Genomic DNA, 26,288 nt, shown 5'->3' with positions numbered 1-26,288 from the left:
GGAAGTCAATTTAAATGCACACTGAACATATATTCAATATTCAATACACGCATATTGAATATATGCAGAAATTGACTTCTATTCCTGATACTGTGGAGACTGGGATAATGGTATTATGGACAGAGGGGAACTAGCTTGACATTTTAAAAGTATTAAAGTGTCATGGATTATCCATTCAGAGTTGGTTCTATTTTCATTTGAAATAGTTCATTTAATAGATCTCTAAAAGAAAAAAATCCAAGTATAGGAATTTTAACTAAGGCAAAGTAGTTTCTAAAAATATTTATAGCAAAACTCTTAAACATTTAGAGTAAGGATAGTATTGGGTGAAACAAATTTATTTGCCTTATAAAATTTATTATTATTGATATAATCATTACAGCACAAGTGTTGCACTCAAAAATTTTTGACAGAAGGCATTAATTTTTAAACAAAGAGTATGGCATGTTTCCATTGACTCCAAATTTGTTAGAAAACTGTAGATAAAAGTATAACAATTTTATCGTTTGAGATGATAATCATAACCTAATTTATCTATAAAGCTGACATTATGTAAAAATTAAATTCACACACAACCTAAAAGGTCAAATTGAGTAATTTCAGTTTTCTTTCAAGAATAAAGAACAACCGAGATTTAGTTGAGTTTTATCCCCTCACAACTCCTATAAAAAACTTAATTGCAAAATGTATAGCAGAAAAAGACAGGAAACTTAAGACAAAAGACAAGGTTAGCTCAAGTCAAACTATATTGTAAATAAATATAGAAAACATGAGATACCTGACGTTTTAGGGAGATTAACTCCATATCTAGTTGTCTGAGAATGGTGTTGGCTGCATTGGGACTACAAGAAACTGCGACCACATCTTCCTGAGTCAGATACATGCCCTTGGGTGGACGGCACTTAGAACGCTGAGAATGATGACGGTGTTGTAAACTCTGATACTCTCTCCTACCCAGTCCAATCTTGCTAGTTTGGACAGGCTGTTCAGCACTACCCTAAATTAAAAAAAGGAAAAGAAAAAGAATGAGAAATGAATGTAATTTGCACTGGTAGACAGGTACCTATTTTCCTTAGTTACTCTAAATGCACCTTAACAAACAAAAAAAAAGCCTTAAGCAACTATATTATATCCATGGTTTCTAGCCAAAAAAAAAAAATCTGTTCAGCCCTATAAAAGCTGTAATTTGTTTTAGAACTAGATTATCAGTGCCCTTTACCAATTAAGATCATTCCATTTAATATCTGACAGAATACATAGCATTCACCCAATAACAGAAATACCTAACTCCTTTTTGACTAATATCCACTCAATCCAATTCTTGCTGATGCCTGGTTTCATGAAACTTAGACTTCAGCAAGGCAGAGGCAGGAAGAGAAAGAGATTGGGCAGATGCTCCCGCGAGTGCGCGCACATGCACCCACACCCACACCCACATACACAGAAGAGAGACCTCTCGGGTGAAAAGAGTGTGAAAGTACAAAATGAAAGTTGTAAATAAAATGCTATAAACTTTAGATAAAAGAATAATCATCTCTGTCTGGGAATTGGGGAAAATAACAAGTTTTATAGAAGAGATGGCAATTTAGCTGGGTCTTAGGAAATACAAAGAATTGGATAGAAAGAATGGGAAGAGAGCATTTTAGATAAAAGAAACTACATGTGTAAAAGGGAGAGGAAGGAAAGCAATAAGAATTTATGGAGATGGGAATATGTGAGGACTTGGGAATGGTGAAAAGTTTAACTCGGCTGGAGCATGCACTATGTAGAAGGACAATAATCACAATCCAGGTTTTATGGTAGGTTGGAATCAAACCAGAGAAAGCCTTACAGGCCAGGCAAAAGATTCTGGACCTTATTCTATAGGCAAAAAAGAGCCATAATTATTGAAGACTTCTGAGCAAGAGGTTGTAAAGCTTTAAGATAATTAATATAGCAATGTAGTATACAGTGGAAGAAAAGGGAATAGAGGTAGGGATAAAAGAGTATCACAATAGGCCAGGTGAGGGGCAATTAAGGCCTGAATTAGGATTTGGTAGTAGAAACAGAAGAAGGAAGCAGATGCAAGAGATACTGTGTAAGCCGAATCACAGGATTTGGCAACGCATTTGATGTGGAAAGTGACAGAGAAGTCAAAGATGATACAGTCGTGAGTCTGGATAAAAGGAAAGTGCCACTAGAGGAAAATAAGGTTTTAGGCAAGGGATTAAAGATGATGAATTCAAGTTCTGATAAACTAAGTTTGAACTGCCACTACAATGCCTTGAATATAGAAGGAGCTCAACAAAAATCTGAATTTTCAAATATACATTTAATACTTATTTATCAACTTTTGATTGGCGGAACCAAGAGTATATATCTCCTTAATGATGCAAAACTAAATAAATAGGAAAAATTTATTCAGGCTTTTATCTTAGGTAAATTATCAGGTTATCTTCTTAAAGAATGGAGTCAGGTCTTACAGAACCTTTAACTTAGTTTTAAACCTCTTGCCAATTTGGCAATAGGAAAAAACTGATTTAATGTTTTCATACCAAATATTTCGCTCTTTGACAAGCATGTGTAGAAGATGCTTTAGGATTCGGGGTACTATCCAAAGATAAATTATAGTGAACACAATTTAGGCACTAAGAGAGTTGCAGTACACGTAATTTAGACCTAGCCAGTTTAATAAACAAATGAAGTTACAATACCAAGTCCTGACTATTTGTAAAAGAAGGAAGTTTCAAATTATCTGAGTATATCTAGTAGGAGTTTTCTACCATACAACTGAACACATTTTCAACTCAAAAAGATCTCAAATACCAGTAGCAATTTACATTTACACAATGCTTTCAAAAAGTCCTTTCCTCATACTAACCCTTTGATGAAGGCAGTATATGTATTATTCATATTTTACAATTGGGAAAACAGACTCAGAGAAGTTAATTTGCCCACTGTCACACAACTAGTGGCAGAGAAGGGACATGAAACTAGGTCTTCTAACTCAGAATTCAATCACCTGATATTCCACACTGATCTTTTAATGAAAAAATACCTAAAAAGCCTATAAAGGCAGCCATACAGACATTTGATACTTGTGCCAGGGACACAGAGCATTAGGTACCTTTCCTATCTATAGCTGTCGATTCCCTCTGGAAGCAGTTGAAAAATGAATAAACCATTATCACCCTTAAATATTATCTTCCCTTCTCTTGTGGCCCTTTCTAGACTCCAGGCAGACAAAAAACTCCATGCCAAATGAACATTAATTAATACTAGCTGGGAAAAAAGGTCTTATTTAAAATTTTTTTCTAAATTTTATTTTTTTTATTTTTAGAAATTTTGGTGCTTAAAAGAGGTATTACTTATTTTAACCATTTTTGCTGGAAACTTTTGAAAATGTATTTTAATTCCTTGGTAAACTATTTAGCCTTTTCTTGATGACAGGGTCATTATCATCAGGAATACTCCAGTGACATACGCTATACTTCAAGTGATGTCTTCAAGGACTACTTGAGGTATATAAGCTTAATTATTCCTACAGCAAATTGCCCCAACGATGATTTTTCCCAGTTGGTGTTTTCTTTTGTCTCCTTTTATTGTCAGCCGGCACTTTTCACTGCTATGTCTGTTTCTAGGAGATATCACTTTCTAATCTGTTATTTAGGAAGGAACTAACAATTTCTAATGGAAGCCAGATAACTAAGTTGTTTAAATCACTTGCTTTATCTTTATACATAATGCTTAGTTTAATGGGTTCTATCTTGAGGAATATTAACACTCCTCTCCTACAAAGTAAACTTTGTTAACAAGGTTTTTCCACTTCCTTTTGACTATGCGCTTATATTTTGGTTGACTGAGATTGACAGAAGTCTGACCATTACATAAGTGTCACTTTATTATGTTTAACTGCCCCCCCCCAAACAACCTTCTATACATGTACAGAGGACAGCTAGGTGGCACAGTGGATAGAGTGCTGGGCCTGGAGTCAGGAAGGCTCATCTTCCCAAGTTCAAATGTGGCCTCAGCCACTTATTTGCTATGTGACCCTGGACAAGTCACTTAACTGTTTGCCTCAGTTTCCTCATCTGCAAAATGAATTGTAGAAGGAAATGGCAAACCCCTCCTTTATCTTTGCCAAGAAAACCCCACAAGGAGTCACAAAGAGTTGGACATGACTGAAAAATGACTAAACAAAAAATACAGTTTTGGATATAGAAGGAACCCAAGGGATCATCTAATCTTACCTTCACTTTGCAGATGTGGAATTTATGGCCCAAACAGTTCATTGGTTTTCCCAAGATCACACAGCTAGTCAATGGGGGAGTAGGACTAAAACCCAGTTATGATTTATTGCTTCCCAATCAGCAAAAAAAAGTTCCTTTCTTTAAGCTGTTATTCATAACCATTTAAAAAATCATGATGTGTACTGAAACAAAATTTTTCTTAAGAAGAAATTCTAGTTTTTTAATGTTCCTTAGTGGAGAAGTAGAGAAAATTCTAACACATTCTGTGACTGATCAACATCATTACCTCTTTTTTGGCTTCTTTTTTGGGATCATAATCACTATCATTCCCATCCATCGGGTGTGCTTCTTCCACATCATCATCACTGAGGACAAACATCACAATTAGTAAACCTGGCCCTTTCCTTCTACTTCAATAATCTTAACAGTGTTTACGTATTTACAGTTTTAACAGATGCCAGATACTATTTAGTAGAACAAGGACTACCCTTCCTGACAAAACTGCCTTTAGTAGATATTACAATTTAATTTTTTGCAGTGTTTAAAATATTTGTCCTTTGTTCAGTCCTTTTAAATATGATTGCAGCAAGATCCAAACTGAAAAAAGAGACTCATTGGGAAAGGGTTACAAAAAGAAAGAGTATTTAGAAGAGAGGGTTTTATCTTTGCCCATTTTGCTTGGTAATATTCTTATTTATTAAATCAGTTATCAGTAGATAAAGCTAGACAAAAAATTTAGCAACCTGTATATATTTTTGCTGCTACAAAGTTTAAACTAAGAACACATGGACTTAAGTTAAAACAACAACAACTGCAGAATAATAGCTTGGGTCATAGGAAATGTATTCACTTTAATGTTCATTACCAAAAGGAAGTATTTTTGGTTCTGGTTCACAGTTCACATTAAGTAGCTACTAGTACCTGAACTTATATGCTTGTTTGCAGGGTCTGATAAGTTAAGAATTAAGAACATTACCCTGGCCAGTGCTTTGGTCATTTCACTGACTCCTCTAGTCAAGGATAAAACATAAAGTTTTAAAAAGTGAAAATTTACAATGTTCTTTTTTTCCTTTCTTAAGCCTATATCACTCTAGCTTTATCAAGTGGATCGATTAATGCAATACATTCATTATAACAATGTACTTACTGAGAGAGCACTAAACTTGTTAACTTGTTATCTTACCATATCTGGTAGATATTCTGATGCTTCATCATAGTGAGGAGGTGACCCTGGGATCTAACCCTAGCTGGTTCTACCATTATGGAAAGGCTTCAAAAGTAGTCCTGGCAATAGATGGCCTGCTTTTCAAGGATCGGTTAAGCTAACCACAAACAGACTCATCATTAGAAGGTTGGCCATCTGATGGATTCTTTGGCCACGGTAGTTCATGAAACAAAAAATACAAAATGGCTCAAAGTCCCATGTAGCTCTCATTCTGCGTGATTGTTACAATGGCAGAAAAGAGGGAAGGGAATGCCAAAACATACATAGATTTCAGACTACCTACAAATAATAACTTAACTGTTGTAACTCTAAATGTGAGGTACTTATCAATAAACTGACAAATGGACATACTGCTGGAGGAAATGAAATATATCCATCTTGACAACGTCACTAAATAAAATAAGAAGAAAAAAGAAGTTGCATGTAAATGGAAAGATAGCTCAGGCTCTCTTTGAGGAAGCAAAAGAAGTTAATTGGTTTAACTGTGCAAGTAAGGACAAGAAAAATCATTTTATGGGACATTTTAAAAATCTCTTATAGCTGTGCTCATACTAAGAACTTGCAAGACCACCATGAAAATCTCTTTTCTTGCTAATACCTGCTGCTGAGGATGAAAAAATAGAGAAAGTCTAAAAATAACTTGTTAAGATTCTACAAATTAAATCAACATATCCTTTAATACTTATTCACATCAAAACACAGGTAGGCATTGGGAGGAGAGTAAAAAAGTATGTTGGAGAACACTGGAGTAAGAAGTTTAAACTCTAAGCAATTAAAAACTCATAAACTATACAGAAATTTTCATGCCTACATATCATTAATGTCTCCTTTGAGAAAAGAGATGAGATACTAAATGTGGCAAGCATTAAATAACAATAAAAATGATATAGGAAGCAACTGGCTATAAATATGGGAGTCATTTCTTACTCAACTATATATAGCAGGTCACTAAATTCTTATTGTTAGAGCAAAGCTCAAAAACAATATCAAGCTAGAAGAATAAAAATGTGACATTATGGCATTCAGTTTAGGCAATTCCAACTTGACTTAAAGAAGATTTTGACATCAAAAATGGGAAATCGCTAAGGGAACAGATATTGACACTGACATCATTTCCTGAGGAAGTTTAAACAATATTAATCAATCACAACAAGAAAACCAAAAGCCTATAAACCATCTTAATCAGTAAACACTTGATTTTGCCAAGTGACAATGCCAGACAAGGGTAACAAACTTTCGTATATAAACCTATTTGTAAGGTCCTCTAAAGGAGGGCAGTGGAAGATTATGAGCGGTGTCACATCATAAAGAGGTAAGAAGCAGTGGAGGAAAATGCAAGTCTAAAGAAAGACTGTTGAGAGACGTAACTAAACAAATTATCCCTAGGGAATTTAAAGATGAAACCAGAAGGAGAATAACACAAGAGATGAAAAACAGAAATGAAGTATAAATTTTTTAAATAACAAAGGTTCTTCTTTTTCCCCCACCATCAAGGAGCCAACACACTTTGACTCTTAATATCAGATATATCAGATATGCTAACTGAGAAAACAGAAATGGCACCGAAAACAAAGATGAGAACATCAGCTGGACGAGACCAAATATATTCAGAAAAGGTCTGCGCTGGGAGCAACAATTTTGAGAGTTTTAGGAGATTAATTGCCAAGATGGTGGGGGGTTCCAAAGTCTGGAAAAATCCTTGTACTTTATTGATACCCCAAGAGAACACTAACAACTACTGACCCATATTGCCAACATTTCCATCTCTACAATTTTTTTCCTGAGAATTTAAACATGTCAAGGGTACCTTTGATGAAACACTTAAGAAAGGAACGGGCAAGCTTTTTCTGAATAGTATTCTTAAGCAGACATCTTTATTAGTCACACAACTGAATGAAAAGTACCAAGAATAGTCCTGCTATTGGTTGATTATTTTAAAAAGCATTTGACTCAACAGAGAAAAATGTCAGCCTTAAGGCTCTCCTCTGAGAAATAGCTTCCATGCATATGTCAAAGTCATATAAGATTCCTTGAAAGATGTAACAGACATGACTTCCTTCAATAATTTTGATTAATCCTATTAAGCAAAGCATCAATTAAGGATACGCTCTTGCCAAAGGTGTATGCAACTGCTAAAGAAGATTTCCAATACAAAGTCAAAATGGAAGAGAGAGTTTCTAAAAATTGTGAAGGGCTTCGGAGGCTCTTGCATGTGAATGATATTGTGTTGAATGCATCAAGTCTTAAACAGTGTGGAGATTCCTAAATGGAATCCATCATCAAAGAGTTTGGTGTAATTATGGACAATGGAAAAAACAAGCAGATCAAGACCACCTGCTGTCCAGACCGTGCTGTGTACCTGAAAGACCCACAGTGCAGCATTGGTTCCAGGTGTGTGTGTATCTTCATAAAGTGGGTGCCCATTTTATAGGTGGGGAAACAGGTCTGAGGGAGGTTATGTGATGCTAGTTAGGTATCAGAGGCAGGATTCAGTGTCTAGTGCATGGTGAACCAGACCATGCTGCTGTTCTAAACCAAAGCCTGCCTTTTTAACATCGATATTTTCAGTTATGCTGTATGGCCATGAACCAAGGAGTACCACACTGTCTGTACTAGAACGAAGGCTGAAGATCACCCAAATATCAGTGGAGAGACACATCATAAGAGTGAATAGGCCACAACACATTATCGAAGAAAAACCGCTTGAGAAGCAGTAGAAAGGATGTCATCAGCAGGGTGTAGGACTGAAAAAGAAATGGGCCATTTGTGGGGAGACTGAGGTATAACTGATGGAAAGTCCACGTGTTTCACTGGTATTTATACAATGTCAAGGGAATTAAAGCAAGACCCCTAGAATATTTATTGGACATCCCGTAGAGGATTTATGGAAAGACACAGACAAGTGTTGAAAAGGATGAGAGGGCAGGGATAGGTTATGATCTGCACCACTGGAGACGGTATCCTCAACAATGAGATTAGCTTTACAAAAATAATTTTTACTTCAAAGTAATTTTTTCTGTCTTAAGCAATAAATCCATTAAATCTAAATGATGTACAAACGTTAGAAGCATTAAACCTACCTGTCACCCTGATTATGTCTGTTGGCTAATTTTCGAGCCTGGCGATCCATCAAGCTTGTCCGAGACCGAGTTTTTTTCCAGGAATAGTAATATTTTACGAGGCTCGCAATAGTCTTATCTGGAAGCTAAAATAATTTATTATTAACGTTGTGCAGGTTGAATTTGTTATTGATACTTTCAGTAGCAGCTTTAAGTTATTTTCCATAAACAGCAACTATAGCTACAATGGTATTAATTTGATGATGGTGAGGTAAGCTTAAACACTTGATAAGGTCATATGCTGTTCCATATAGTGGAATGAAGGAAGGTGCTAGAAACCATGGTGCCACCTCTATCTTTGGATATGATCCTCCTTGTGTAATATGCCTATCTTTGCATATAGTAGGAACTCAAAATAAATAAACAAATAAATGAACAAACAAATAAAGATATATGTACGTGAGAGAATGCTCTCCCTCTTGAACTCTGCCTTGTAGAATCCCTGACTTCCTTCAAGACCCAGTTCAAGTGCCATATCCTGTTGGAGGATTTTTCTGGTATCAAGAGCTAATGTCTTGCTCTTTAAGGTTCCTTTTCATCTACTCTGTGTAACTGTATCTTACGTATACAGTTATTTGCATACCATCTCTCCTATTAAGAATGTGAGCCCCTTCATAGCAAGGATGGTTTTTGTTTTTGATTTGTACTCCTAATACACAGCACAGTACCTGGCACATTTTGTTGTTGTTACTGTTCAGTCATTTTCAGTCGTGTTCGACTCTTCATGACCCTGTTTGGGGTTTTCTTGGCAGAGCTATTGAATGGTTTGCCATTTCTTTCTTCAGCTCATTTTACATATGAGGAACTGAGGCAAACAGAGTTAAGTGACTTGCCCAAGCTCTGAGATCAGATCTGAATTCAGGAAGATGAGTGCTCTCCTGACTCTAGGCTTGGCACTCTATCCACTGTGCCACCTAGCTGCCCTCTGGCACATTTTAAACACCAATGAATTCTCCGGGATTGAATGACTGACTGAATGTGACAAAGTACCTTTGGCCACTTTGTACCTTGAACAAGTACCATGGTCCCAAGCTGTTTTGAATGAAATGATGATGGTATTCAATGCTTAAGGTTTTTCTAAAAGTCTTTTCAAAGCTAGAAAACAAGTTATTTGTGCCAGTTTTATTTAAATGGTAGACCTGCAAATTGGTTCCAATTAAAATAGGAACTGTGAAAAGGCCTGCTAATCATGATGACCTACCACACCTGGCTATAAGAAGACTATCCTCACCCATGTCCTTTTTCAGATTCAAATGCTAATAAACTACTAACAGACACTCTACTATTAATACAAATGTCCAACCACTCAACTTTTAAAGTGTGCTCTGCAGAGACTTAATAGTTTCTTACTATTTTGGCTGAGATATCTTACAGGTTTAAGAAACAAGGCATCAGTCAATTCAAAAACACAATACTCAAATAACAGAGTTTTTTTTTAATGTGGTTTCATCTCCAGAAGAATTTCAAAATAGAAACAAAGATACTAGTAATTATAAACAGTCCTATATTCATTAAAGATTACTAAATGTTTTCCTGGAACTACAAGAATACTTAAAGATAAATGTAAGAAAACTGTTGACTATCAACAACAATTAATGAAGTTGAGAAAAGTGATGTGGTGAATTTAGGATTTCATAATACAAAAAGCATTTTCTTGCTACAGAGTAGTAGTAGAAACTTGCAAGTTTTTTATAGATATGAAAACTCTAGAACTTGATACTACCATTCAGGAAACTAAAATTCAATGTTCAACCACTGCATGCTCTTTGCATTTAACCATGGCAAAGTCACAAATAAAAAAATTAAACATTGTAAGATGTCACTTAAGTACAAACTACAGTAAAATATGAAATGTCACCTTACCATTTGCTGAATCCTGTGGAAGCTCTTCCCATGAAAACTAAAGGCTTGTTCAAAGAGGACTTTATCTTCCACGGTCCACTCATCAGGGAAGGGAGTGAAATTAGGGAGATCAGCAAGTGACTTCTCAATGTTATGTTTATGCCAGAATAACATGCCAAGTGCCTTTGAAGAGAAATCATCCCTTTTTGGTTTTAGCTGACTTACGTCATATCACACTTTAGAAAGTTAAACACAAATTAAGTTAAAATACTAAGGATCCGACTTCAACTGAAAAACAAAAAAGAAATTAATAGTTTTAGGTTTTTTAATCCATGATGCCTATGTATTACAGCTCATATGGTTTCATGGGCCTGCAAAAAAAAAATCCAGGCCTCAGAACAGTGGGTGTCTATATACCATATGTGCTGTAATAACTAGGCAAACAGTGAGTTGAGGAGATATTGTTTACACAATTAATAAATTAAGTGTTTAGGCTAAAAAATGAGACCTTAATCCTATTTTAGTTTGTCTTTAATGTTTGTGAATATTGTTAATTTGGAAAAATAAAAAAATGAAGAAAATAGATATTAAAAGAAAATATTTAAATAAGTTAAGACTTAAAAGAAACTTAACACCACACCACTAGCCACAGTACAAAAATAGAACAGCAAGGTGGGGATTCAGTAAGGAAAGATTTCAGTTACAACTTTTTAAATGCACTCTATGATCAAAAAATCCCAATGAGTAAGAATACATTGAACAAACTTTTGAACAATTTTCAATATTTGTTGTTTCAAATTTTAAAGGTTCTTAATATAAAACAGTAGTTAAGACTTCCATTGGACCATATAAGATTCTTCATAGTACTTTTGCCCACAAATGGACAAAAAGAGGGAGGCTCCATTTGAAGTGTTTAAGTTAAAATTGCTTTACTCACTGTTTTACTATAACCCTTTGGAAGCTTGAAATGGAAAACTTCCCTTGCCAACACTTTCCCCCTCTACTGTAGGCCTCATGTGTTTTTGAGGAGTTGCTTCTGAGCACTGCATAGCTGGCCCTAATCTTTATTGAAAGAGCAATGAAATATAGTTTGGAAAGAAACATAAAAACCAGACTTATCAACTTTACAGGCAGTTAACTTTGAGAAGTTGCATTTCTGGACCTTAGTAATATTACTTCAAAATAAAAATAAATTACTTAAAATCATGTAGCTACTTTTTTCTAAAGCTGCACTTCTCAAACAGTCTTTCATTAGAGGTTAAAAAGCCAATAGCTACAGAATTACACATTTTAAAAAGTTTCCAATAAAGAATAACTGAACATATATGCATACATATTATGCTAAATACAGATACACATACATGAGAAATCTCTAGTTAAATGGCTATTAAGTTGAAATGATTTTAGTGTTACTGTCTATATAACAAATAGTTTATGGATAACCTTTCCTTGCTTCTCTTTTCCAATTAAATAATGTTTTATTATACAAAGGAAGAAGGAGGGGGAGGTACTAAAAATAGCAAATTTTAACTACCTGTGAGTAACTCTGTTAAAAGATTTTTTGGAAGACATTGAACCTTGGTAGCAGTCAGGTTAAAAAATATTTAGAGATAATTGATGTTTTCTTTTCTCCTCTCATAATACATAGTCAAGAACAGACTGCCTTGGGTAATTTTTAACGTTTACTGAGTGCACATAAACATTTTAGATATTAAGACATCTAATACCAAAAGTTGTTTGCTATATACTTCAGCAAATGTTTCAAAAAGTAATGAATCAAATTTTATTTTAAGAATTAAGTCAAAGTCAATTCCAAAGGACTCATGACGAAAAATGTTATCCACATTTAGAGAAAGAAGTGAAGGAATCTGAATGCAGATTGAAGCATACTATTTTCACTTTACTTTTTCTTTTGGTCTGTTTCTTCTTTCACAACATGACTCATATGGAAATATGTTTTACATGATTACACATACATAATCTATATCAAACTGCCTACTGTCTTAAGGCAGGGGGAAGGGTGTGGGAGGGAGAAAACTTAGAACTCAAAAAAAAATGAATGTTAAAAATTGTCTTTACATGTCATTGGAAAAAATAAAATACTATTTTAAAAAAGGATTAAGTGAAAGTATAAAAGAAGCAAATACCAAAGGACTAGTTACACATGAAGACATAAGGAAATTAAAAAAATAAAAGAATGATGGATACATCCAAAGTGACCAACTTTACCCAAGGATAGATCAAGATATCTCATTTTATTCAGAATTCTCTTTATGCCAATAATGACGTCTTCCGACAACTCTCAGCAACTTTTTGTGCTATATTTGAGCGCAGAATGGTATTAACAATAACAGATAATTTAAGAAAAGAGTTCAAATCCTTGGTGTGAGTGAATAACTTTCAAAGTAGAAACCTAAGTATCTACTGATTTTTTTAAAAGCATGTACTTGCAACATCTATAGGTCATATACATGCTTAGAAAAATTCAGAAACTTACATACCTGTTCAACATTGTAGCCATGTTTCTCTTTTGCAATTGCAATATATTCATCCACTACAACAAAAAGAACAACATCAAAAAAGAAAAACAAAACCAAAAAACCCAAACCCAGTAGAATTTCTTATTTAACTACACACAAATTTGTCCAAGCCTGATTTTGCACTCCCCCCAAGAAATATATATTTCAGGCATAAAAGTAATGTAAACCATCTTTTAGAAACTACAAACTTTTTTATTTAAAGAGGCTATGAGAGTTCATTAAAAAACTTATATTCCAATATTTATGAATGTACAGAAAACATCATATCACTATTCTTCGTGTTCCAATTGATACTATGTTCAGATATACTTAGAAATGTGGCTAAAAACACTAACTTGCAGGCAAGAGTTCCTTTAAATGCTATAAATACATGATGGACATTTTCTTTTGATTTTAAGCTGCAGTCTCTATTGTGCAGAGCCAATTGCTCTGTCACCCTGTTTATCTCCCCTCCTTTTCTGTTCATGTCCTTGTCTGCCCTCAAGGGTCTGCTCCTACCCTTTCATGTTCCTTCTCTTGATTCTAGACAGGCCCCCAAATGGCTGGCTGTGTTCCCCCTCCTGCTCTTGCTTCTCTGTTCCTGGAATTGTGTGCCAGCCCCCAACCTGGGCTTATAGCCCCCTCCCTACTTTCTCCTTCCTTCTCTTTCTCATATCTGAGGGCAAGTTCACATTACATGAAAATCACTCTACTTAGAGATCTGTGGAACAGTCCATTTATGTAAAGTGAAAACTGTCTGTGTGTGTCATTGAAAAAAGAGTCCACATGAAATCAAAGATCCGTGAAGTATATGTTGCAAGAAGACCCTGTCTGCTACTGTTTCACGTGCTGCATGCCCGACCCTTTACCTAGACTGAAGACACCTTGGAAACAGAAGCTCTGTGGTGTATCTTTAGTATTCTCAGCTTAGAGCAATGCTGGACATAAGATCTTCACGACAGCAACAAAGCTTTATGGACTAGTGTGACATCCATGGTAGTTTTGTGTCTTGCAGTCCTATAAAAAGAATTTCTAGGCCTTGAGTTTGGCATGGAGCTTGAATCTACTCTATTAGCAAACACAGACTTTAAATTCTTTTTTTGGGGGGGGGGGCAGGCCAATTGGGGTTAAGTGACTTGCCCAAGGTCACACAGCTAGTACATGTGTCAAGTGTCTGAGGCTGGATTTGAACTCAGGTCCTCCTGACTCCAGGACCAATGCTCTACTCACAGCGCCACCTAGCTGTCCACACCCCCATATATAGACTTAAAAATTTTTTTTTTTTTGTTAATGCATCACTACATGCTGTTCTGCCACAGATAGATAGAATTTCAGTCCTCTGTTGCAGATATAAATCTCTGGACATCTGTAGGCCTTCTCTGGTCCAAGCTAGTATGTGATCTCAGAATTATAATTATGGGTTTATTGCCACAAACCAACTCTATAAAATCATTAATGAAACCACATCTCTTCTCTCATGAGTATTTAAAAAGCACAGTTTTGAAGTCATACATATCGATTTTTAGAATACTAAAACCTTCTGGGGTATTCCTAATACCCTGAGTTAGACAAATGTCAAGAATCATAATCAGGTTATCACCAGAAGTTAGGTATCAGTTTTTGGATTTAGCCACTTTGAGCCATGGACTGGACAAAAACACAAAATGGCTTATAGTCTTCAGCATTCCCTTTCTACTCCTATAGTAACAGTGGCAGGGAAGGGGTCGGGGTGGGGGCAAAGTGTGCTAAATACACATATATATAGTCCCTACAGAAGCTATAAACATTACATTTTTGCTATGCTTAACATGTGATCTTTGTCTAACAGCCAATAAGTTTGTGGAGCTGAGGTATATTCATTTTGACATTCTCATTAAGTGAAACTTAAATTCACAGAGAAGTTGCAACTAAATGAAAAAATGGCTTAAAGGTTCTCAGCAACATAGAATAAGGAATTAATTTCATTGTTTTCCCCCAAAGTCTGTACGAAACATCAATTCCAGAGACACTGGGTCTTCTCACCTTTCAGGATTCACAACGAACATGAGCAAATATATTAACACAAAGACAAATGCAATTCACATGCACGTATCTGTTTAAGGGAATGTAGTCAAGAAATCCTTCGAATTAATAAACAAAATCCTCAAAATTAAGTGGATAAATGAATGTTCCTTCAAAACTAAGTGATACTTAGTGACTTCAACGAAAAACATGTATAAGAAAGAAAGGAGAAAACTATGTTAGAAAATGTAGTTTCAGATTAAAAAATGAAAGAAACCAAATTAGGCTTGTATACTACTTTGAAGACTTACACCAGTATATCACAAATACTTTCTTCTTTGGGGCTAGATATGGGGAGTACTCTATAAAAGAATTAATTTGCCTATATCTTAACAGACATGAAAGAATTAGTTGTGAATTCAGTAGTTCAAATCATCTCTGTAATACTTAGATCAAGAATTGGTAAAAGGCAACGGTAAATACCAAATTAGAAAAAGGGATAAAGACAATGACGAAACTGTACAACTGAAGCAGCTTCATTCCACCTATCAACTAAAAAAATGGGAATTAGTGTGCTCTTTACTTCTAACAACATTTCTCCAAGAATTTTGACCAAATGTCACAAAGAAGCAAAAAGGATCTAGAAAACCTGAGCCAATTTTTTTATTTCCTCACCAAGTGGAAAGATACGGCAACTTGAAGGCAATGCTAACCTAGAGTACAAGTTCATTTGTAAAACATGATGGAAGGAGAGAGAGAAGATAAAATAGTAACAAGTATCTGAGGATAAAACAAGCATGAAGAGAAATTGGTATGAAATGTAGCTAAAGATGATTGACAGCATTCACAAATGAAATCAGAAGTGAAAAAAATGAGACACTAGACAGAGAACACTTTTTGGCATGTTTATAGCGCTGTTTTCACTGACAATGAGGACAGAATAACTACATTTGGATCCTACCATCCAGGTACCTAATGTATGATGGTGAAGTGGCAGTAGAGAGGTTCTGTCTGGTCCTGGCTAGTAGATGATCTCATCTGAAGGTTCTTTTTGAATATAATGTGGGTCTTCCACTCGCATCAAAATTATACAAGATTTACAGATTCAACCATGGAAACAATTCCCCCCAACAATTTGCTTTGTACTTTTACCAAGCAACTTGTACAACAGAGAGATGTGCTCACCACTGTCACAGATGATAGATGTCATGTACAAAAACCTAGAGATGGCAGGGTTCTGCAAATGCTCCCATTTGCAGGTGACACTGTATTATTTGCATTAAACCTCCAAACACCGTAACACCCTCTCAATGAAATCCAAAGCACTACGAAAGAGATCAAGTGGTCTAGCTGTCTGTTAGAAAACCAAGAGATCAGATATTGTCTACACTTTGAGATAACAGCAGACATACAGCTAGATGGTAGCCTATTTAATTAATCTTTGCAACATGTATGTATCTTAGAGACAAACAGTACAGACAGGCAACAAGCTGGGCAAAATGGGTCCAGAATTGGAGGGAAATGTTCACCAATATTCTACTGGCAATGGAACACAAAACTATGTTTGGAACTAAAATTACAAGCTGGCAAAACCACAATGGAGAGCTGTATGAGGAGCCACAGTAGGCTGTATGTTATTAATTATTACCTACATAGGAAAAGTGGCATAAAAGACAGAAAACCCATCTCTTTTTACAGTCACACAAGTATGGAATATGAGAAACAACAGATGAACAGCAGAATTGTATGTAATACATTCCAGATATTAAAAAAAAAACAAACAGATGAAGGTTTCTCTGTTCTGTTAGGTGGCGAATTCTTAGAGGATTCATGGAGATTGATGGGCAAGACTCAGAATGAGAAAACAAAGAAGTACTGCAATCTGTTTCAATGAAAGGTATGCCCAAACCAATGAAATCATGGTATGAAAGTATAGTAAGATGCCAATTTCCAGGTAGTGCAGAAGTATGTCTGTACCTATGAAAAAACCATGATTTAAACACAGGACACACCATTAACTTTGATATGGCCAACTACATCATTATGGAATATTAGAATATCCTTGGGATACTAGTGGATTCTAAAGCAAAACAAAATTTTTCAATAGCTGTCAGAACGTCAATGATTTTGTTCAACACTTTTACAAAAATTCAATGAAAATACTGTGGAAGTTGCAATACCATTCCCTGCATGCTGCTTACGTACAATGAAAAGCAAAGAATCATGTCTGTTATAGCACACTGTGGTCTCAAGTCTCACCATAAATCAGGGAATATTCAAACGGAGCTAGCATCTTATCGATTTTAGAGATAGTTAATTATTTAAGTGGTTATTTGCCACAAATAGTATACAGAAATGACCTGATGGTTGTCGTAGTCAACTTCCTTACCTTTAATCTTAAAGAATGGTAATGGCCATGAGTTCTTTAAGCGTTATATCATTTATCCATTGAGGAAAAATCAGTGTAGATAATTACACAGCATCTCCTTCCTCTATTCCAAAAATCTTAACTACGTAGTCAGGTCATAGAGTTTTATCACCTTACCATGCATAAGGAAAAAATACCAGTCTATTCTACTTCCTTATATGACCAACTCTTTGGCTCCAAATACGAGCTACATTTTGGTAAGTTGGAAATATTGTTAATAATAATGTATTATAAGGTAAGCATTTATGTAGTCACTATTATTTGCTGGGCACTGTATTAAGTGCTTTACAAATATTATCTCATTTGATTCTCACAACTCTGCAAGGTAGGTGCTGTTAATAACCCCACTTTACATTTGAAGAAACAGGGTTTAAGTGACTTGTCCAGGGTTACAAGTGTCTGAAGCCAGATTCGAAGTCAGGTTTTACTGACTCTAAGCACAGCAGTCTATCCATTGTGCCACCTAACTACCTCTATGTAATTGCTTACATTATATGGTGCTTAAATATTTTCAAAATATTTTACATATATTATCTCATTGGCTAGATTGTTTTATGTTAAAAAAAAAGGGCCAAATTTAGATACTGACTTACATTTGGCATCTGGAATGCTATGATATGGAGACCAGACAAGCATTCCTCCATTGTCTTTATCTGTGTACTTTGTAGCACCTGGAATGAAAATAAATAATTTTGAGTTTCACAGATCCCATTAACATTTCAAAAAAAAGAGTAAAAAAAGTAAGTTTTACTTTGGTCAAGTATGTACAAAAGAGCAGAACAATAAATTTAAAAAGAGAAACCTACATACTAAATATATAACAACACCATATTAGAGAATCTTTATTAATGGATTTTCCATAAAACTAAAACTTACTCCTTTAAGTATACAAAACCTTTTAAAAGCATTTTTGCTGGAAATCTTTCCAAAATAAATATCTATTCTTGCTTAGTTTGTATTAATGGTTTTTTTTTGATGACTCAGGTTCATTATGTATATAAAATTTGGTGTTTACATATCTATTTACATGTATGTTTTCCTCAGTAGAACCTATGCCCTCTTCCAGTGTAGGAACTGTTTTGTTTGTTAGCACATAACAGAATGCTTGGCACATAGTTAATACTTAAAAATGTTTATTGATTGCTCTATTACACTGCATTGTAATGGTGATGCTTTTAGTAATTTCAAATTGTAGGTTATGATTGTTGTCTTCTACATCAAATGGTTTCCCAAAGTACTATACTTTGAGTTCTTGTTTTTTATAAATTTTTTTCTCTCTTGCTCACTTCTTGTTATGATCACTGTGGCCTCTAATTTGCTACTTTTAATATGGCATATAGAACTAAAAAGCCAGATAACCAAACTTGTTAGAATTGCATATAAGTAAAAAAAATAGCTGTAAGACAAACATTTCATCAGTTAGCATGTATTCAGTACGAATTCTGTGACAAAAAAATGCTTATTTCCCTTCCCCCTACCCTCACCTGTCACAGTGGTCAAATGCTGAACCTGACATCAGGAAGACTTGAATTCAAATCTTGCTACAGACATTTAGTAGTTGTATGACCATGAGTAAGTCACTTAACCTCTCTGTACCTCAGTTTCCTCATTTATAAAATGAGGGTGTTGAATTCAATGGCTTTGAAAGTCCTTGCCAGCTCTAAGTCTATGATCCTATGATTCCTAGAATGTTTCAAATTGTTAAAGATTTTAGGTGAGTTGTTATTTATTAAGAGTTATCCCCAGAATATAATATTGTAGCATTTTTAATGATGAAAAATTTAAAAGCTACCCCAAGTAATGAAAAGAATTAAAAATATATCCAATGTTAATAGCTGATATTTATACAGTGTTTTAAGGGTTACAAAATACTTTACATACACTATCTCATTTCATTCTTATGATAATCTTGTAAGGTAGGTAACACATTTATCATTGTTTCCTTTATTTTATAGATGAAGAAACACATTCAGAGAGGTTAAGTGATTTGTCCATGGTGCCATAGCTAGGAAGTATCACAAGCAGGATTGAAATTCAGGCTCATTTCAAGTCCAATGCTCTACTATGCCATGCTGCCTATTGACAGGGGATTTGGAAATGACATCGACATAAATGACAAAGTTGAAACATGCCTCAAATTAAAAAAAAAAAACAAAACACAAAACCTTGCAGAGTGGGAAGTAAAACTACTGCTTTGAAAACAGTACTATTCCTAGACAATGTACCTATCACCTAAAGCATTTCTGCTCCTCCATTCCTCCCCCTGCCAAAATGGCATTTCAATATCTATCACTATGATTATTTTGAAGTGTTGCCACAACTGCTACAGGCAAATTTTGTGTAGCTGTATACTGTTACAATGTGACTAAATGTGAAACTAATTGCTACAAAGTATAACTATAGTAACATGTAGGGAAAAATTAAGAGATGAGAAGAAAATTGAGGAAACTACCAAATTATTATAGAGCTACACCGAAAAATATTGGAAAATAAATGGCTTTTAAAGTAAATAAGCCTCGATAAATTAATGCTGAATTTTTTAAAAGGTTGCCCTCAGACCCTAAGAAAAACTAAATGACTCTGTGGTTTTGGAAAAGGCAAGTTTTTTTTTTAAATTAATGCAAAGCAATTCTAAAACGTTTCAATAACTTAAATCAATCAATAAATGCTTAATACCCTATTAGCAAAATCTAGTTTCCAACTAGATGAAGTTACAAAACTTCAATCAAATGTAATTTTGCTATGTCTCTGTGATTACAATAAACTTTAAGATGTAAAGGTGTGACTGCGTTCTTTTGCACAATGAACTGGAATTCTAGAGGAATGATTCAAATATCATTAGGAGAAGAGTAACCTAAAATCTTAAAAGGCACATTACACATTTCAAATGTAGTTTTCTACCCCATTACTGCTTTAAAGAGTCCAAAAAATCTGAAATAGCAGTATCCTCATTAAATTTCTCTTCCTTAACAGATATATGCTGGTTTCTTATTACAGGTTGTAAGAATGATGACAGTTTTCCCTAAAAATTCTTACCATTGTAATTAAGGGTCTGATCCAACAGAAACTGGCATCCACAGCAGCTGTTCCACTGAAGCACGACAAGCTTCTTCAGCTCTACAGCTGTGAGGACTAATAGCTATTCTAATATGGAAAAATCCCATTTAGTAGCAGTGGAATGCCTAATTAGACATTTCATATTGTCCTTTGCCCAGCCCCAAGTCAGACTCCACAGTTTTCAATTGCTACATGTGGCAACCAAGCCAAGAAGATGATATTGGTGTTCTCAGGCATTCTACTGAGTTTATTCAACAAGGTTCTTTAGTAATTTTACTTCTCAATAAGGGTTCTTTTTTCCTTGTTGGTCAACTGAGAAAAAGTGATGAGACTATGACTCCAAAGGCATGATGCTCACCCTGACCCCATGAAAGTGAGAATGGATAGGAGAAATGACCTTTTGTTCTTTCTGTCTACTCTCAGACCATATTTCTCTCCCAGAAAACAGCAAAAGAACAAAAACAAAAAGGTAGTATGCAGAACTTAAAATACCATATGCTTGCCCCATTAGAAGTCTGGCACCCTACAACATTTCTTTCTCCTCCTTTCAAGAGCTAAAATGAATAAGAAAAATAAGAGGTCCTAAACCCAGTGTTTGGTTTTGACTTCTAACTTCACATGAGCTGTTTTATAGTAGAGCTTATGCCTAGCCAGCACACAGCTAAACGAACGATAATTGAGTATGAATCATCCATAACATGTGAGAAGAGATACTACTCTGTATCTTCTAAATGGACACAAAAGTAATTTTTCAGACATCACCATGAAATGTATATAATTCTGAAAAACTTAGATGAATATAAAAAAGAATAAAATTCCTAATATTGCAGTTCCCACTAGAAATTTTTAAGGTCCTCTTAACCACATTTGGTGAGGCAGTTATGATAGTAATGAACTGACATTTATATAGTGATTTAAGATGTGCAAAATAGTTTATAAACATTATCTCATTTGAACCTAACAACAACCCTGTGAGTGAGGTAGTTACTACAGATATTACCAAACTCATTTCACATTTGAGGAAACTGAAGGTCAAGGAGTTTGAGTAGATTGCTCAAGGTCACCTATCTACCAAAAATATGTGTCAGCAATAGCATTTGAACCCAGATCCTCCTAAATTCAAGTCCACTGTTTCATCCTAAGCATATAATAGTGGGAATCAGAAGACTCTCCCAACAAGTGAGTGAGTTAGTGGCATTTCTCTGTCAAGTAAAATGAAAACCTCTGTTAATCTCTTAAGATTTTGTTTTCTGAACATATACTCACAATGTGGACATGAACAGGATATTAAAAAAAAGGCCTAAATATTGACAATTTTGTACGAGTTCTCTGTATACACAGCACACACTCAAAATCTGACCAAACTGAGAGTCAAAATAGAAGCTACACGAGAGGAAGAAAATCAGAAATCCATCCAGTGAATTATGAAGACTATAGTTATGGTTACTTTATTAAGGCTATCCCTATAATTTTTCCTTCATTATTTTACAAAAACCTTAATCCTTCTCATTACTTTTAACTATATAACTAACATCTGTTCTTTTCCTTTAAAGATTCTTATACCTCATCACTATTTACATTTGAAATCTCATCTTTCAAACTCCTACCTCTTGCTAAAAACCATATAGCTTCTGATCCAAGGTATTATGGATTTCAAAAACTCAGCCCCAAATGATTTGGTAAGATATGAACATGAGTAAGTATCACCATCTTGATGACAACTAAGGATATTGGGAGAAATACGAAAGTTGAAGTGTAGGAGGCAAGACTATGATTAAGGTAATAGGAATAACTTCTAAATGTTAACCAATAAAATACGTTTATTCTATTTTTTTTTAAATTTAAAGTATGCTGTAATTTTGACTTCACTATGTCGAGCTGATGAAGTATAGTTGAATAAAAACATAGTACTTACTAGAGTAAAATTAGGTGATAGGACTATGTTCAAACAGCATTTGACAGTACCTGTCAAAATCGAAGAGACATGGCAGGTGCCTGATAATTAATCTTTAGTTGACAGTTGACCTCACACAAATTTTAGTGTTGGCCTATTCTGGTTACCACCTTAATGTTGTTCATGTGGGATCATTAAGAGATAGGGAAATAAACTGTAGAAGTTAACTAACAGGGAGCTATCATACTATTTATTCTCTGTATCATACCATACCAATTTTAATCTATGAAACGAAGGAACAGAACCTTGGTTATTTAAATATAGAAAATAACAATTTAGTGACTTTTCAGAAAATTTTGTTCAAATTAAAAGATATAACTATGATAATCAAGAATACCAAAAAGTTGGATAATACAAATAAGAATGTTAAATCACCTACAATTCTATAATTTATGCCTTCCAAAAAACACAATCCACTAAGTTTGTACCCTCAAAATAACTGTGCTTATTTTGAAATGTAGTTGAGATTTCTTTTTCTATTTTTAAATAAATTCTTTTCAGTAATCAGTCCTTGGCATGCACGGCTTTGTTCCGGCATGAAGTGTGGCTTTCAAAGAGATGACGCCTCATAAACCTGATCAGAAAGGAGAATAAAATTATTTAGGTGGGTTTACAAGTCAAAATCTATTTGGTTAACAGACATCCACGTTAAAGAATTTATGGAATAATTCTGATTTCAGAGGATATATTACCTTAAAGAAAACACCTTTATCAACTTAAATGAAGCAGAAGGCATTAAATCTCCTAAGTGTGTAAAAGGCGTCAGCCTTCCCAAGAACATTCTGACAGGCAAAGCAAATGAAGCATCCTTAGTAGCTGCAAGCTGGGACTTTATCAGGTAGTATTAAATGTACAGCTACCAGTTGCACAGGTAACAGTAAAGAAGGCTGCACTTACACAAAGCACTTAACATGGCTTCAGAAGACTTACCATAAATGGTATATACACTTGTATATTTGTATATCAAATAGTTTTTGATAGTTCTGGGTCACTTAAATGACAACAGGAATGGAAGACAGCACTCTATCTCAACTATTTTTGCAGCTGTACATAGAAAATAAATTATATAGCTTTTTGTTAAGGGTTTTCTGTCACAAATACGATACATCTCTTTTTCTGTTTGCTTTGGGAAAAACTAAGTGACCTTCAATGACCTTATCAATTTAAATGGGAGCCAGTCAATTTATATTGGCTTAGTATAAGAAGGGGATAGGGAGTATATGTATAATGGAAGAATGTCCAGGACAACCATAAAGATTGCCCCAAACTTCCTTCTTATTTGTACCAAGTAAAACATATTATTTCATCAAGAAAATGAAAATAAGTTGTATAGGAATAAAATAACTTAAAAGGATGCCATCCTGACTTAGGACAAAAGCAGTGAAGAAAAGTGATAAAACTGTAATTAAATGACCTCTTAATTAATAATGTGTCCTCAGTCTTAAACTACAGAGGGTCGAGAGAAAAAACGTGATCCCCATCAAGAGGCTCCCACAAGGGAGTCTCCACATGAGGAACTCTCATCCAATCCCCTTCCCAGCTGACATCTCGTGACCACCATGGAGCTTATTTGGAGAAAAGTAGACTGGGAGCCCGCAAGCTGGGCTGGCAAAGGGCGCTAGAACCTGGCTGCTCACTAAGAAAATGTCTCCTTGGCAGCTGCAGCCACCGTCCTGTGGTCTGACTTCCTAGGGCTGACTAGCAGACGAGGTGTGCCTCTGGCGTCTCCCCACCCCCTTTTCCCCTCCTCTCGACAGCCCTTAAGAGTCTGCAGAGGCGCCTCTACCGAGGCTACTCCACCTTGCAAAAAAAAAAAAATCCTGTCTGCACTCAGCTCAGAGCTTGCCTTCCGACTCAGCAGGGTGACAGTAGCCAAGCAGTAATTCACCGCCCTTGCAGAACACATCCCTTTCATTGCCTGTGGCAGGTTATTAAGCAAGAAATATATTGGTATTTTTTCTTTCCCCCCCCTACACGAATTCCTCATACTCTCTCCGCTTTGCGGCACCTCCTCCCCAAATCACATTTGGGGGCTTTGCCTCAAATACCCTTTCCCCGACCAATTCGGATGCTTCTCTACTGGGTAAAAGATGTTTTTCCTTCCTCTCACCCAGACCAGCTTGGGCTCCTTGGGTGGAGCAGAAATCCTTCAAGTGGCCTCCAATGGGAACCATGTTAACCTTGCAAGGCACAGCTTTCACACCCCTCTGCCTATAAGCCTTCTATGTTACAACCCCTCCAACCCCGACAGCCTCCCAGACAGAAGACGCCTAACCCATCCCATCCCCACCCTTCTACAACATCCACTTTAGCCAGCTATCCCATAGACACCCCCCTCCCACTCCCACTCTCATCTATTCCATTCCAAAGTCAATATAACAGAAAAAAAGAAGCCAGGATTTTTTTTTTTTTAAGCAAATATCGAGATATTTACCAGGATCAAATTCAGGGATCCGAGCTTGGTATTCGGCGCCGACTCTCATCCCAACATCTGCAAAGCAATGCAAAAATAAATAAATAAAATATTTTTTTTTAAAAAGAAAAAAAGCACTTAATGAAAATTAAAATTGTAAAAGACTGGAAAGAAGAAATGTGGTGGGTGGGAAAAAAAATCTATTAACTCCAAGCCCCCGGTGAAATAGATGCAAATGAGGGGGCCTGGGGTGGGGAAAGAAGTCAAATGGGGGGAGAGGAGTGGAAGAGGGGGTCGCGGTGGGTGCTGCTGCTGCGGCTGCACTGCACCGGGAGTTCGAGGCTACCGCAGCGCCCGGGCTCGGAGGGGAGGGAATAGGGAGGGGGGAGGGGGTTGGGGGAGGGGAATGAAGAAGGGGGAGGGGAGCGGGAGGGCTGGCGGGGAGGAGTTCGAGGCTACCACCGTGCTCGTCGTCGCTGCTGCAGCCGCTCTCGGGCTCCGAGTAGTGGAGCCCGCCGTTGGTGGACGAAGCGCCGCCGCCGCTGCCCGCCGGGCTCTTGGTGTTGCCGTTGGCCGTGCGGTTCTTCCCCAGGAACTCAGGCCCTTTCTCCATCATGCCGGGCATGGTAGAAAGGGGGAGGGGGGAGGAGGTGAGGGGGGAGAGGTAGGCGTCTGGGAAAAGGGGGGAGAGGGCTCCTGAGTGAGGGAGGGAGAGGGAGGAGGAGGAGTGGAAGGAGGATGAGGAGGGGGAGGTGGAGGAGGAGGAGGAAGGGGGAGGAGAAGGAGGAGGAGGAAGGAGGAGGGAGGAGGAGGAGGAAGAAGAAGGAGGAGGAGGAAGAGAAGGAGGAGGGTGTTAATGGGGAGCCGCCATAACCGCCCCGGTCAGGCAGTAGCGCAGTCGCCTCACAACAACCCGCCCCTGTCCCGCCTCCCCTAGCTTCCCCTCCCCTGCCTCCGCCCCCGGGGCCCCCGGGCTGGCCTCGCTCCTCGGCCTCCCTCCCCGCCGCCACCGCGGCTGGTATCACTCCGCCCCACGGGGAGGATCCGGCTGCCGGCGGGGGAGGGGGGAGCGGGTGGCAAGGGTTGGAAAGGGAAGGTAGGAAAGGGAAAGCCCAGCTCCTGAAGAAGGCTCTGGCCACCCCCACCTTCCCCCAACCGAGGCCCGGCAAAGCCACAGGCGGGGCGGGGCCGGGCGAGGCGGCTACTCTGCCGCCCTTACAAGGAGAAGGAGGCGCTCTGGGGGCTCGCGTTTACCACCCGAGTTGAAGGTGGACTTGCGGGGGCAGGGGCGGGGGCGGGACTCTTTGCAGTCACTGGGGCGGAAGGAACTCGGGTCAGTCGAAGGGAAGGGAGGTCCGTGAGGCGGCAGCCTTCAGTTTGGGGGAGGAGGTGGAGTGGCGCAGGCGGATGGGCCTGGGGTGGCGTGGGGAGGGGACTGGGAGGGAGGTGGTCTGTCGTGCAATCCCCTCTTTTCCCCGATGGATGCTTTGGGCCCCAATTC

The 26,288-nt window shown here is 36.9% G+C and overlaps 1 protein-coding gene across 4 annotated transcripts in view; it reads right to left on the bottom strand.

The window, feature by feature from the left end:
* Nucleotides 1-25,731, bottom strand: part of RCOR3 (REST corepressor 3) — a 51,877-nt gene extending 26,146 nt beyond the window's left edge. The window contains exons 1-8 of one of the 4 annotated variants that reach the window (XM_036756078.1): nucleotides 25,250-25,731; nucleotides 24,809-24,865; nucleotides 17,957-18,034; nucleotides 12,917-12,969; nucleotides 10,437-10,598; nucleotides 8,535-8,659; nucleotides 4,516-4,594; nucleotides 779-997 (exon numbers count right to left, since the gene is read on the bottom strand). In XM_036756078.1, coding sequence (XP_036611973.1) covers nucleotides 779-997; nucleotides 4,516-4,594; nucleotides 8,535-8,659; nucleotides 10,437-10,598; nucleotides 12,917-12,969; nucleotides 17,957-18,034; nucleotides 24,809-24,865; nucleotides 25,250-25,412 — 936 coding nt within the window. In that variant the 5' untranslated portion in view covers nucleotides 25,413-25,731. Of the gene's footprint in view, nucleotides 1-778; nucleotides 998-4,515; nucleotides 4,595-8,534; nucleotides 8,660-10,436; nucleotides 10,599-12,916; nucleotides 12,970-17,956; nucleotides 18,035-24,808; nucleotides 24,866-25,246 lie in introns of all 4 variants that reach the window. The other 3 variants (XM_036756077.1, XM_036756076.1, XM_036756079.1) reach the window with 3 other exon arrangements.
* Nucleotides 25,732-26,288: the final 557 nt, after the last annotated feature.

Source organism: Trichosurus vulpecula, chromosome 4 (assembly GCF_011100635.1).
Source record: "Trichosurus vulpecula isolate mTriVul1 chromosome 4, mTriVul1.pri, whole genome shotgun sequence".
Classification (NCBI taxonomy): Eukaryota; Metazoa; Chordata; class Mammalia; order Diprotodontia; family Phalangeridae; genus Trichosurus; species Trichosurus vulpecula.
The sequence above is the reverse complement of the archived record's forward strand: the minus strand, read 5'-3'. Positions and strand labels throughout refer to the sequence as shown.